This window comes from Bombus pascuorum, chromosome 12, assembly GCF_905332965.1.
Source record: "Bombus pascuorum chromosome 12, iyBomPasc1.1, whole genome shotgun sequence".
Lineage (NCBI taxonomy): Eukaryota > Metazoa > Arthropoda > Insecta > Hymenoptera > Apidae > Bombus > Bombus pascuorum.
Window position 1 is genome coordinate 7,770,811 of NC_083499.1, and position 12,267 is coordinate 7,783,077.

Genomic DNA, 12,267 nt, shown 5'->3' on the forward strand with positions numbered 1-12,267 from the left:
TCCCGAGAGGAATTCCAATTTTAAAGCAGACTACACAGAAATTGCGTGTAATCGCAACGGACAGAATTCCGGCGAGTGACCAGTTGCTCGTGATCACTTCCTGGTTGGTCGACTACCTTTCGTACAGCGATATACCACCCGTATGTGTGTATATGCGTACGGACACACATATATATATGGGTAAGTGTTCCGTACATGTTCCTCTCTTCGGATTACTTTTTTTATACCTTTCGTATGTATCTCATATTTGCGAAAAAGTTCTACTTTTGTCTGATCATTGGAAACCTTTGCAATAACATCGACCGTAAATATCATAAATCGATTTTCTAATTGTATCTCTGTTTGTATAAAAAACCTATAAACTATAAAATTTTTGTTACACGTCTTACATCTTTAAATATAGATATTATTACATATACTTTACCAAACTGACGATATTTTCTGGTTTTCTGGTCTCGCATCGCCTTAAAACGATTTATACATTTGATTTTATAAAATGTAAGACGAGAATTTGCCTGCCTCGTTTTTTATCATAGGAAAATAGATTTATCAATATGATGAATTGCTTTTCATTTCGTCAACGTTGTCACGGTTACGGTTAATCTCATTGGGAGTAGCAAAATCACCATAGTCCATCACCATTATCACCATTACCATCATTACCACCATCACCACCACTACCACCGTTACCACCACCACAATCACCATTACCACCACCACTACTACCGCTACCGCCACCATCACAATCATCTCAACGACGACGACACGACGCGACGTTTGGCGTCTCTTTTTAACTGTACTTCAGACTACGCGCACCCTTCGTAAGTACAAGAACGTCTTGTTTTTATCCACTGGTTGATCATTACCCGTGACACGAATATGCGAATTTAAACAAATCCGTCGATTATCCGGGTACAAGCGGGTCATTGAAACACTCGTTGTATATCGTCTTTTTGCTTCTGCTTCATATTTATGTGAACAAAATCCATTTAAAGCGAGACAGTATACGTATTTAAAATAAATAGTGTGAATCGCATCGTGTGAGCATGTGGTTCTAGTGGTAGATCAGCGCTTATACCGTGGGAACGAATAATTGGTTTATACTCGTATTTCCTTAGATTAGATCAATGATCGTTATTTGAATGTAATCAATCAAACGGGCTGAAATCGATTCGATCGTTATCTGTCTCTTTTAAATTTTTCATTTCTTTCGTTTCGTCTTATCCACTTTAGTTTTTCATAGAATTTATTTAATTCCTTCAAAGACGGTCTGCATCGATTTACACAGATAGACGTTAAGCGAGAATAAAATAATAGAATACTCGAATTCGGAGTGTTAACAAGTCAATTGTAACATAGTTTCGTTTCTATTTCGTAGATAGACCGTGTAAAATTGTAAATTTAATAGTTGGATCATCCCTTTGCCCGCACGACCGATACGCCATACGTATACATACGGCGCGAAAAGAAATTTGGTTATTCATCAAAGCAATATATACGTATCGTTCGATGCGATGTTACATAATTTTTATCATTAATCGGTTTGTTACGCGTTTCTCGTCAGTCTTAGAACGTTGAGAGTAGGTATGTATAAAATTAGAAGAACACGGGGGAACGTAACGAGGAAACCTGTAACAAAGTGACGATGTTAGACATTTCGATTCGATGTTAGATTTAATTAGCCGCAACAGTACTAGTGGACTAATGAAATGTAAGAATCGCGTGTTTTCTTTTCTTTTTTTCTCTCTTCTTTTTCCCAAAATAATCCGCCGTACTTATTCGGCCTTACTACGTATATCGAAAATTTTAATAACACGAGCATGGCAAGTTACGCATTTCGTAATGACAACAGGTCTTGGTTACGTGAAACGTACACAAGCCGACGAGCGTGTCATCATGTATCGTATCGTTCACATCGCATCGGTGGGACGGGTATTTAGGCATTTTCTCTCCGATCCGTGTAACAGCTTTGAGATTAGCGAGTGAAAGAGAGAGCAGGGTCATCGTGACGACACGTGTTATCAGCCTACTGCAAATAGAAGAAACCGCCGGTCCGTAAATAACACTGGGACAGTCAGTCAACTTCGAATGGACTCGCAGCAGCGGTGGTGCGTCATTTTTTTTTTTTTTGCCAACGACTAGTTGGATTTATCGCGATCCGCGTTCCTTCCGCGAGCGGTACTAACACGCGCTTCGCTTCTCCTATATTCTCTCGAAGCGTAACAAACTCTCTCTCTATCAGTTTCCTGTTTCGCGATCGTTCTCCATAGACCGGTCGAACGAACCCCCTACCTATCTAGGATCGAACAGTTTTACACCGGGTCTCAACTGTATACATACCTACTCGTGTTTTACGCGACACGGTCGATCGTTGTACCTCGTGGTTACAGTTCGTCGATTTGAATTTTTTGGCCGCGACAGCCGATGTCACATGAAAACATATAAATAATCGCAATATATAGCGTTTGGTATGCGTGTGTCGAGTTTGCGACTGTTTTCTCGATATATCCCTTTATCGTCGAGATAACGAACGTCTATAAGAATAATAATTGTTTGTCAAGTCGCGTCACGTCACGTTGTGTCGCGTCGAGTTCAAGTTAAAGATTCGAGAGCCCGCGAGATAATAAGTACGCAATGTGTACTTCTCGCTCAAAGATCGGTATCTCGTAACATGATAACGAAGCTTCCAAATATTTGCTTTTCCATTCGAATAATCGCGATCGAACGACAATATTCGCAAGTGGGCGATTTTGTTCCTGCTTTTACAGGAGTGTCGAGATGTTACTCTCGAGCGCTTGGTTCGAAGTAATCGCGCTAGCTCTTTTGACGATATTGGTCTTCGCTACTAGCTATCGGCCAGCTTGGTGGTTTTGGAGCGGCACGTCTCACAAAAGCAATGGTAAGTTTCTCTGGAAATAAAACCCTTTCATCGGGTTCGCGTTATAAAAATAAATTGATACGTTTACACGGTTCGTTAATCGCACTAATCGAGTAGAAGAAAATACGAAGAATGTGCACGTATCTAATTGCCATCGTATTATAGAATAATGTCTAATTTCTTTTTTCGACGCGACGTCGTGCTCGAATATGTAGTTGTGTATAAATTTGAAAGGTCGAAGGAAAATGATATTTCGTGTATGGGCGGCCTTCGATTCGAAGCGCTGCGCGTTTGTGTACAGTATACGATCACAATCCCCTTTCTAACTTTAAACCTCGTGGTTCGACGCGATCTTGTTGCTTGTTTGAGAAATTATTGCTCGCTGCTTGATACACTCTATAGTACATAGATCGATTCGAACGTTTCGAGAAAATCGTTTTCTTTCCGCGCGATCGTTTATGTTTTTGTACGATCTGTTCACAGTACCATCCGGCGAGGAGAAACACGATAAGAAGCGCGAAGGGGTAACCAAAGTACCGGGACCGTATCCTTTACCGATTCTCGGAACCAGATGGATCTTTTCTTGTATCGGCTACTATAAGCTGAACAAGGTTCACGATGCTTACAAAGGTAAGAAATTTGGCCCTGGTATACGCGTCGCTTTCGTTACGACACGAAACTTCGAATCTTACAGCGAACAACCGATTCCGATTCGCTATACCTACACATTTTAACATAGCTGATCGTTTCTGATTCAAGAATAGATTTGAACAAACGATATGGACCGTTGTGTAAAGAGGAAGCATTATGGAACTTTCCTGTGATCTCTGTATTCTCTCGTCAGGATATCGAAGCTATTCTCCGTCGAAATTCCAAGTATCCACTTCGACCCCCACAAGAGGTTATATCCTACTATCGACGAACTCGTCGGGATCGTTACACGAATCTCGGTTTGGTCAACGAGTGAGTATCTCCTTTATCTCCTTTTTTTTTCTTTTTTTTTTCTTTTTAGTTTTTTTGAGGACGAACTTTCTCTCTGTGTGTGTACACATACGTAGTAAAATAAAAGGGGAAGGATAAAGTTCTTCGTAGAACCGTTTACAGTCGTAAAATATCTACAAGCTTAACGCATTGGTAGGAGAAACGAGAAGGTTGCGATTAATTTAGATTTAAACGAACGAATAATTCGATAGACAGGGACAAACATGGCATGATCTTCGGTTAGCTCTTACGTCAGAACTGACGGGTGCTAATACCGTTCTTGGCTTCTTCCCGGCTTTGAACATCGCCGCAGATTCATTCATCGAGTTGATTCGTCGACGAAGGACGGGATATGAAGTAATAGGTTTCGAGGAGCTTGCTTACAAAATGGGACTCGAAAGTAAGATATACTTTACCGCGCTAGTGGTTATCATACGCGTAACGTGATCTTTCACTTGGATTCTGTATTCGTTTCGGTCTAGGCACCTGTACTTTGATCTTGGGTCGACATTTGGGTATCTTAAAGCCAGATTCCAGCAGCGAGCTCGCTACGAGATTAGCGGACGCCGTCAGGATACACTTTACGGCCTCGCGGGACGCCTTTTACGGATTACCGCTGTGGAAATTATTACCAACTTCCGCGTACAAACAACTGATAGAAAGCGAGGACGAGATATACAAGTACGTATTGGCTGGTTCGAAGCGGTATCGTGCGAATAGATTGAAAATTCGATGGACCTTATACAGGTTGTTGGTTTTCAGTATCATTTCGGAGATCGTCGAAGCCACTATATTGGAGAAACGAAACGATGCCAGAGACGAGTCGGTCGAGGCTGTTTTTCAATCCATTTTAAAGCAAAAGAGTCTCGATATATGCGATAAGAAGGCGGCTATCGTTGACTTCATAGCGGCTGGTATACACACGGTGAGAACGTTATTTTTTTACTGCATTTCGATGCAGCATGTCTTTACGATACTTTCTAATTTTTGCATGCTTACCGTCTCATGGTTGTGCACAGTTAGGAAACACTTTGGTCTTTCTATTCTACTTGATCGGGCGTAATCCAGATGTACAAGCTAAACTTTACGAAGAAACCTATTCATTGGCACCGCCTGGCTGCGATTTGACGATCGAGGATTTACGGCACGCCAAGTATCTGCGCGCATGTATCACCGAATCATTCCGGTGCGTAACGCGCGACACATTTCTTTTCTAAAAAGATTCTAACGTGTCTTAACGTGTGGCTGCATTATGTCGTTTCGCATTTAGAATAATTCCAACGACAACCTGTATCGCTCGCATTTTGGACGAACCCATCGAACTAAGTGGTTATCATCTTACTACTGGAGTGAGTAACGGCTGCGGTGCTTCTGTTTGTGTTAATCAGAAACCAGTTCTTTAGGGTTATCTCTTTTTTCTTCTTTTTATTTTTCTTCTCTTTCGCTTTTCTTTTTCTTTCTCGTCGTTCGATCATCGTTTAATCATCGTTTTTTTTTCTAGACAACGGTCATTTTACACACTTGGATAGCAGGCATGGACGAAGTGAATTTTAAAGATGCCGGAAGATATTTGCCTGATAGATGGCTAACGCCTATCAATCCTCATTCACCGTTATTGGTTGCGCCTTTTGGAGCTGGAAGAAGGATATGCCCGGGCAAGCGATTCGTGGATCTCGCGTTGCAGCTTATTTTGGCAAAGGTTCGTTTTCATGCGCGATACATTTTGAAACGCGTTTCGTGTTGCATCGTTATACGTTCAATTGTCTAATTTTGTCGTAGATCGTACGGGAGTTCGAGATCATCGTGGACGAAGAGCTTGATCTCCAATTTGAATTTATTCTCGCGCCAAAGGGTCCGGTCTCCCTTGGCTTCCGTGATCGTTCTTAAGAAGATATAACGAACCGAATGCTTGTTTAAATATTACCGAAATCTTGCATCGTCGTTTTTTCGTTAGCGATCGTTATTTTATGTTCGTAGCCCATTCGTAAAACGATTTATTTGTTGTAAATAATTTTTGTTCATCCAATTCGGAATACTTATCGTTACAGTATATGGATACATCATAATAGCTTTTTACATTTCATCGCGTGTACTTTGGAACCGTCTTATTCTTTAACTATCTAACTGTTTTCAACTACTTGCGAATTTTCGCTACATCGTTGTGCATCCTGTGTAAGAATAAGACGATCCCGAATATAGTGCGAATATAGGACGTTACCGTTTTGATTCGGTATTAAAATCTCTTTTTTTCAACATAGTTACATAATACATATTTATTTCTTTTCTGTTATCAACGACACTCGCGTGTGTACTGTGCGAGTTAAATCGATTATTAGTGATTTCCTATGATACATGCGTGTATGTAATTGAATTCGAAAAGACTGAAAGTAATTATTCGATACATTAGCTAGTGTATACGATGGCTACAAACTCGCGTACATATAAGTTATTTTTGCATTATCTCGTTAATCGTAATTTGACAGTCCAAATCCAGATTAAGATAATTACGTTTCACGCGATGCGAATAACTTGTATAATTCAGTAAACACTGTTTTCGCGATGCTTTAGTAAGTTTCTGTAAAGCGTAATGTCATACATACATATTGTGTCTCCGGATATTTTTACATAACGGTTGGCGACGTACGTACAGGGTATTTTACAATAATCCTCGTACCTCTGAATTTCTCACATCGCGGCAATTGTATTTTATTTAAAACCCCAAGGAATACCATAAATATTAGGTCGTCGTTTAACTTTCCACGACCTTTCAATCTCTCACATTAAAACATTGTAATTTCATATTGCGATCTAATATCTTTCAAACGAGTGCCATTGTCTTCGATATATGTGTATGCTTCTGAATGAACCGATATCTAACGAACTTGAGGCGACTATGCCGTCATCCACGAACGATCTCGACATGACTTCGATGTTCTATGTCAAAGCGAACGATTTAAACTCCACGAGGAAACTGTGGCGAGTGTTTAAAAATAATGATTGTGTTAGAAGAAAGCATCGCCAATGGCTATCGATGCGTGTCAATCGGTATTGAGCGAATCTTTTTTCTTTTCTACAGAATTATTACTTGACCAAACCTTTGATGCTCCTGGGTAGATTCGGAATGGAACCTTTGTTCACACTTGCGGCTGTCGGTCTCATAAAACTGTGATTTCTGGTTCCAGTTCTTGGGTGAATCAACTTACTTTTAGTGATGGACGATGGCACCTTTTCCACGTTTACACGATTTAACGGCAAAGACTGTGGACGCATGCTACTGCCGCTTCCGCTGCTGCTACTACGCGAGAAGAGCGCTCGTCCTTTGTTTGCTTTTTGCACATCGGTGGTTGACTGAAAACACGACGATTCATTTTACACAAGCTGTCATGAAAATTAGAAGATAGCTGGCTAGCTGAATGCTTACCCCGAGAGACTTGCGAGCGGTTCTCGCAGTTGGGCCCACGCTGCTTCCGCTGCTACTGCTTCTGCTTGCTGGTATTCTAGTGACCGTCGCGCGGGGATTCGTTCGACGTTTTTCGTTGCTTTTAGGCGGTAACGGACTATGTGACGGACTTTTTCGCAAATCGTTGGTTAACGCGCAAATCGCTGACGTGTAAGTACGAAGAGGCGCGTGATTCGGAACTAAATTTCGTACGGTGTTTACCGACGTGGCGCTATTTAAGGAACTTCGCGAACTACGAAGACTGCTTCTCGATCCCGAACGTTCTACCTCGTTCCTCGTCTGACTGTTGTTCGATTGGAACGTCAGATTTGAATTTCGTTTCATCGACTCTGCCGCTTTTCTCACCGCAACGTCCCGCTTTAAGGCGTTTGTTCGTTTCGGAAGAAAGCTAGACTTCTCGCTGGTGTGTTTCATCGAGCCTGCTCGTTTCTCGTATCCTTTCGAGATCGGCGGTGGCGGCGACGACATTGTTTTTAACGTCGCATCTCCGATCGATTTGCTCGGATTATGTTCGGTTACCTGGATGTGGTCGATGGTGGTGTGAACGGGAGGATGATTATCGGTTCCAGGATAACGTAATTCGGCTGGCGAGCATCGCGTCGAATCATGCGTATCCGTTTCGTAATTTCCGGAGGACGTTTCTTGACTGAGGGTTTCCGAAACTAGACTCTGCGTTTCCTCGAATCCTTCGTCGTTCATCTCCTGATCTCGAGCTTTCCCGGAAGCAGGCAACAAAGAAAAAGAGGAGGGGTTAGAGGCGGTGACATTTATATCAGGCGGCACGAATCTAGGATGAAAGACCGAACCGTCCGTGTTGGATCGTACAGGTTGTATCTTGCTTTGGTTTCGCAGCGTGGATTCGGCTCGTTTGTCGTGGTAAATCTCGACGTCGGGATCTGCGTTTTCTTGGCAACGATTCGAATCGGTAATGGCTAGATCGATTTCATCGCTCGTGGATTCGTTTTTCCCAAAAGATCGAGATTGCTTTCGAGATCGACACGTTGAGACGTTTTGACATTCGTTCACCTGACTCGGCGGATTGTTGGTCAGTCTGATCGCCTCTTTTACCTGACTAGGATCGATCATGGTCCTCTGTCGTTCGCGGCTAGTTACAGCTCTTTCCGCGAGAACGGTCAACGAGGATTCTCGAGGTCGAGACTCTTGCATCACGGGACTCAGAACGGTGTTGGTTACGGCGACGACGGCTGACGGTTGACTGACCGGTAGCCTCGAGGTTCGGTGCATCAATGGTCGCGACAATCGTTGAAGATCTTCGCCGGAACGAGCGATCTCTGCCAATGCAGTGTCGATATCGAACGAACTCGAGGATTCCGTCTGCCGTTTCGATTTCTCTTGCCAAACGGACGGCACAGAATCTTCGCCGTGTCCTTCTTCTTCCGACAGTGGCAAAGAGTGCGGACGGTCAGCTGGTTTCACTTCCAAAGACTCGGCATCGACCATCGGCTCTTGTTTCGAGTCTTTCTCTGCCGAGTCTTGACTTTTTTTGTATCTTCGTGTTCTCCTTGCCGCCGAGTAACGATCAAAATTGCCTGAAACGGATCAACGATAACGACAACGGTAACGAAATTACTAGCGGAAAACGCTTTACACAACTTACCTATTCCGAAGTCTGTGTTATTTACATTTTTCGACGTTGGATTCTTAAAGTCTCTGCTTTGAAAAGAGCTGCTGCAACGTTCTCTTTTACACGGTTCTTTCTCAACTGGTTTCACTTCTTTCGGTGGGCTGAATAACTTTCTAGTTGCTGGAGGTGTTTCTATATTATCGGAATCGATCTCGATCTTGTCGGTGATCTTCTCTTCGTCGGCGCCTTTCTTCAGTTTCGAAAATCTCCGCGATCCAGAGGTTTGAGAGTCGCCGTAAGGCTGTCTTAGATAAATCGTTAACTCGTCTTGAGGGCTTGAATTCACGACGTCGGTGGTCTTATTCTTCTTTCTCTCTTCCTCTTTGATCGACTGCAATAAGAAGAGAAGCAGAAGACGAAACTTGGAATTGTTTCTTTTTACTTGGCAAGAGGGGAATCGGTACTCGATGATTAAATAAGTGTATCAACCTGCAAAGTGCTGGATGTTAACACGTTTTCTGCGCTCAGTCGTGATCTTAGCCTGCGGGAATAACGCGGGTCAGTCTCTTCCATACTATTTGGTACGTTTAGGCTCGACTTTCGCCAAGGAGATTTATCCTTTTGCGATGGATGCGTCTCGGCTTCTGGAACGAAAACAAGTTCGTATTCGAATTCGATTCGTAATTATAAACTAGAAAGCAATTTGGTAGAAATGGTAAAGATGGTCTCTGCGATATGACAGAAAGAATAACCTTCGATAGCTTCCATCGTGCGCATCACATCTGTCTTCTCAACGGACGGGCGCCAGTCGTAAACTTCCGAGTACGTATCATGAGTGGAACCAGCTTCCATTTGAATATTCGTCTTGCCTTCGCTCTCTACGCGTTAAGTCAACGCAGTTTAAAACGTTTCGCAATGTACATATATGCTAGTACGTGTGTACACATATACTCGATATTTACCAGAGTCTTCGTAGGAGCGTCGATTCGCATGGTGCAACTGTCTTGCCTTTTTCTGCAGCTCTTCGCCTGCACGGTCTTCCTTCTCGTTCTCCGATAACCATGCCTCGATTTTCTGTCGCCATGCTTTCCTATTTACGATTCGACAAAAACGCCTATTTACAGAGCACACGCATCATGCATTTTGATTCATTAGGGACGTTGCTTACCCTGCCGGTTTCGTTTCTTCCTCTTGCAAGAAAGGTTTGCTCTCGAGTAAAGGTGACGGAGAACTTGGCCTTTCACGATCGATCGAGAAATCTGCGTTTAATAGATCGCTTCTGCGAGACTGTCCGCGTGCTCTTCTTGCCCACGACCGATCTGTGCTCGTTGATCAGGGTAAAAAGATTATTATTACTATTACTATTACTATTTTTAGACGAACGAAGAACAAATTTCTTAAAGAAATTTTACGTATCGTAAAAGAAGAGCGAACGAATTGATTGTACCTAAGCTACCCCACGATTTTCTTTCACGAGTGCCGTCTTGACCCGACGTCCTTAAGAAGTCCATTAAATTACCGTCGTCATCCTCGCAGGGTATTCGACTTCTTCGACGACGAAGGGTACCGTTCGGGGTAACATCTACGAAAGTGAAAGAAGGATAAGGAAGGTAGCGAAGAAGGATAAGTCTCGTCCGATAGAAAGGTAACGCGCGTGATGGAGGAATAAAGTAGAAATACCTGGCGAGTAAGTTTCTTCTTTGGTAGATTGCTGGTCGACGATTCCGCCGGAACAAGAACCTAAACGTCGTCGAATATTAGGCGATCCGGTTATCGAGACATCTTCGTCGGAAGTGACAGCCCCGTTTTGCAGTCTTTTGATCTAAATCAGGAAGAACCGAAAAATCGGAGGTTGAATATGGTTATTTTCGTTGATTCGAAGGAATAGCTGAAAAACGTATACCTTAACGTCGGAACGACCGTAATTCCTTTGAGGTAAACCGCTAGCAAGATCGAAAGGATCGTAACCAATTAAATTGTATTCAGATTCAGAGGTTGGCGCCTCGATTTGTTGTTGGTTATTGGTCACTGTAACAGTTGGGTAAAATGACGCGATCGTGATACGAAGTAACGATCGAAGAGAAAGGCTGATGTACGACTTGACGAAAGGAAAAGGGGACAAAGATTATACATATTTATATCACGTACGTAGTCGTTTTTTAGCCAAAAGTTGTTCTTCTCGTTGTTTGCGCCTTGCCAATATCTGTTCCTCTTGAATTCTACGTCTCTCGTTTTCTGCGACAGCCTGATTAAACTTTTGACAAAATTGATGGAATATCTTGAGGCATTCCTCGATCTTGAAAGTGTTGCTGTCTTCGCAGAAAAATTCGGCGAGCGATCGTCTTAACGTTTCGAGTTCTTCCATGTCACGTTTCAATTGACTCATTTCTCGTTCCGCTATCTACGACAAAAGCACGAGCTTAATCAGATTTTCTTGACACGTTCGATGATTTTCTAACGTTTTCCTCCTTTTTCCTTTTTCTTTGTTTTACCAACAACCAAGTAATCATTAAAGACGCGGTACCTGCAAAAATTGTGCCATCTGTTCCTGTATGTCGGTTTCCGTCGAAGGAAAATTAATCTGTGCCTTGATCTTTTTGATCTTTGTGTCGAGTGCGTTAAATTCGTTGTTTAATTGCTCCGTTGTGGTCCTGTGTACCACGAACACACACACACACGACAAAGGATAAAAGAGAGAACGTTTTAGCTGTTGTTTAAATCGAGTAGATTATTTTCGCGAAGGACTTACTTCGTAGCGGCTTCCAGAGTGGTCATACCCTTTGCGAAATCCAGCAAATCCTTCCTCTTCCTTTCGGCTTGCTACGGGTGCACGAAACGTTCGAACATAAACTAGAAACCATACGCGTAAACGAAGAAGCACGAAGAATATACGTTACCAGAGCTACGTAATGTATAAGGTTCATTCCTGGTTTATTCGCTCGAATTTCAGTTATTTTTTGCAAAGAGGATAACTTTACTCCGGCGGCGTTCCCAGCGTAACCACCCTACGTACATAGACGATGGTAATTTTAGTTACGTGTTCGCATTTGCGCGCGTCAATTTTCCAACGAACGCGAGTGCTTTCGTTCTATTTTCGTACCGAATTGAGGAAGTTTCCGGCCACCAGAACCATGTACAACACCTCTTGAAGTGGCTTGTTCGTCATTAAGTCTTCACCAGCTAGGATCATCGAATTGATGCTTGGTTCTAAATAGCTCATATTAGCGGCGAATTCTTCCTTCAGCAGCATGCATTCTATGCGTAGTTTGTAACTGGCAAGGCACACCAGGCGAATTTTATTTCGATTTCAATTTTTCATCCATCTATTATGACACATACGATAAGAAACTACGTCGAAGATAC

General features: G+C 42.6%; 2 protein-coding genes across 4 annotated transcripts; one reads left to right on the forward strand and one right to left on the reverse strand.

Moving 5' to 3' along the window:
* Positions 1-3: 3 nt before the first annotated feature.
* LOC132912708 (ecdysone 20-monooxygenase) lies at positions 4-6,740 on the forward strand. Of its 3 annotated transcripts, none has more exons than XM_060970374.1 (11): positions 4-180; positions 2,769-2,899; positions 3,362-3,508; positions 3,643-3,841; positions 4,072-4,259; positions 4,342-4,540; positions 4,622-4,784; positions 4,879-5,045; positions 5,130-5,208; positions 5,361-5,558; positions 5,639-6,740. In XM_060970374.1, the coding sequence occupies exons 1-11, from the start codon at positions 143-145 to the stop codon at positions 5,744-5,746; spliced, it is 1,617 nt and encodes a 538-aa protein (XP_060826357.1). In that variant the 5' UTR covers positions 4-142; the 3' UTR covers positions 5,747-6,740. The 3 variants fall into 3 exon arrangements, with proteins under 3 accessions (XP_060826357.1, XP_060826356.1, XP_060826359.1); XM_060970376.1 differs by lacking the exon at positions 4-180 and adding an exon at positions 1,990-2,108; XM_060970373.1 differs by having other exon boundaries at positions 4,342-4,784.
* LOC132912693 (uncharacterized) lies at positions 6,118-11,843 on the reverse strand. The gene is made up of 13 exons (XM_060970345.1): positions 11,802-11,843; positions 11,654-11,724; positions 11,053-11,305; positions 10,808-10,932; positions 10,585-10,726; positions 10,352-10,486; positions 10,073-10,223; positions 9,867-9,994; positions 9,657-9,782; positions 9,394-9,548; positions 8,938-9,295; positions 7,281-8,869; positions 6,118-7,207 (listed from the first exon to the last, which is right to left on the reverse strand). Exons 3-13 carry the CDS (start codon positions 11,288-11,290, stop codon positions 6,941-6,943), a joined length of 3,414 nt encoding a protein of 1,137 aa, XP_060826328.1. The 5' UTR covers positions 11,291-11,305; positions 11,654-11,724; positions 11,802-11,843; the 3' UTR covers positions 6,118-6,940.
* Between the last annotated feature and the right edge of the window lie 424 nt (positions 11,844-12,267).

What these genes read in the sequence shown, in the direction of transcription:
- LOC132912708 (XM_060970373.1), top strand. Translation starts at nt 143, where the DNA reads ATGTGTGTATATGCGTACGGACACACATATATATATGG. An exon ending in TGTATCACCGAATCATTCCG is followed by an intron (nt 5,046 to 5,129) that starts GTGCGTAACGCG and finishes TTTCGCATTTAG; the next exon opens with AATAATTCCAACGACAACCT. An exon ending in TGCAGCTTATTTTGGCAAAG is followed by an intron (nt 5,559 to 5,638) that starts GTTCGTTTTCAT and finishes ATTTTGTCGTAG; the next exon opens with ATCGTACGGGAGTTCGAGAT.
- LOC132912693 (XM_060970345.1), bottom strand. Translation starts at nt 11,290, where the DNA reads ATGAGTCAATTGAAACGTGACATGGAAGAACTCGAAACGTTAAGACGA. An exon ending in ACGCTCCTACGAAGACTCTG is followed by an intron (nt 9,783 to 9,866) that starts GTAAATATCGAG and finishes CTTAACGCGTAG; the next exon opens with AGAGCGAAGGCAAGACGAAT. An exon ending in CCGCTCGCAAGTCTCTCGGG is followed by an intron (nt 7,208 to 7,280) that starts GTAAGCATTCAG and finishes TCGTGTTTTCAG; the next exon opens with TCAACCACCGATGTGCAAAA.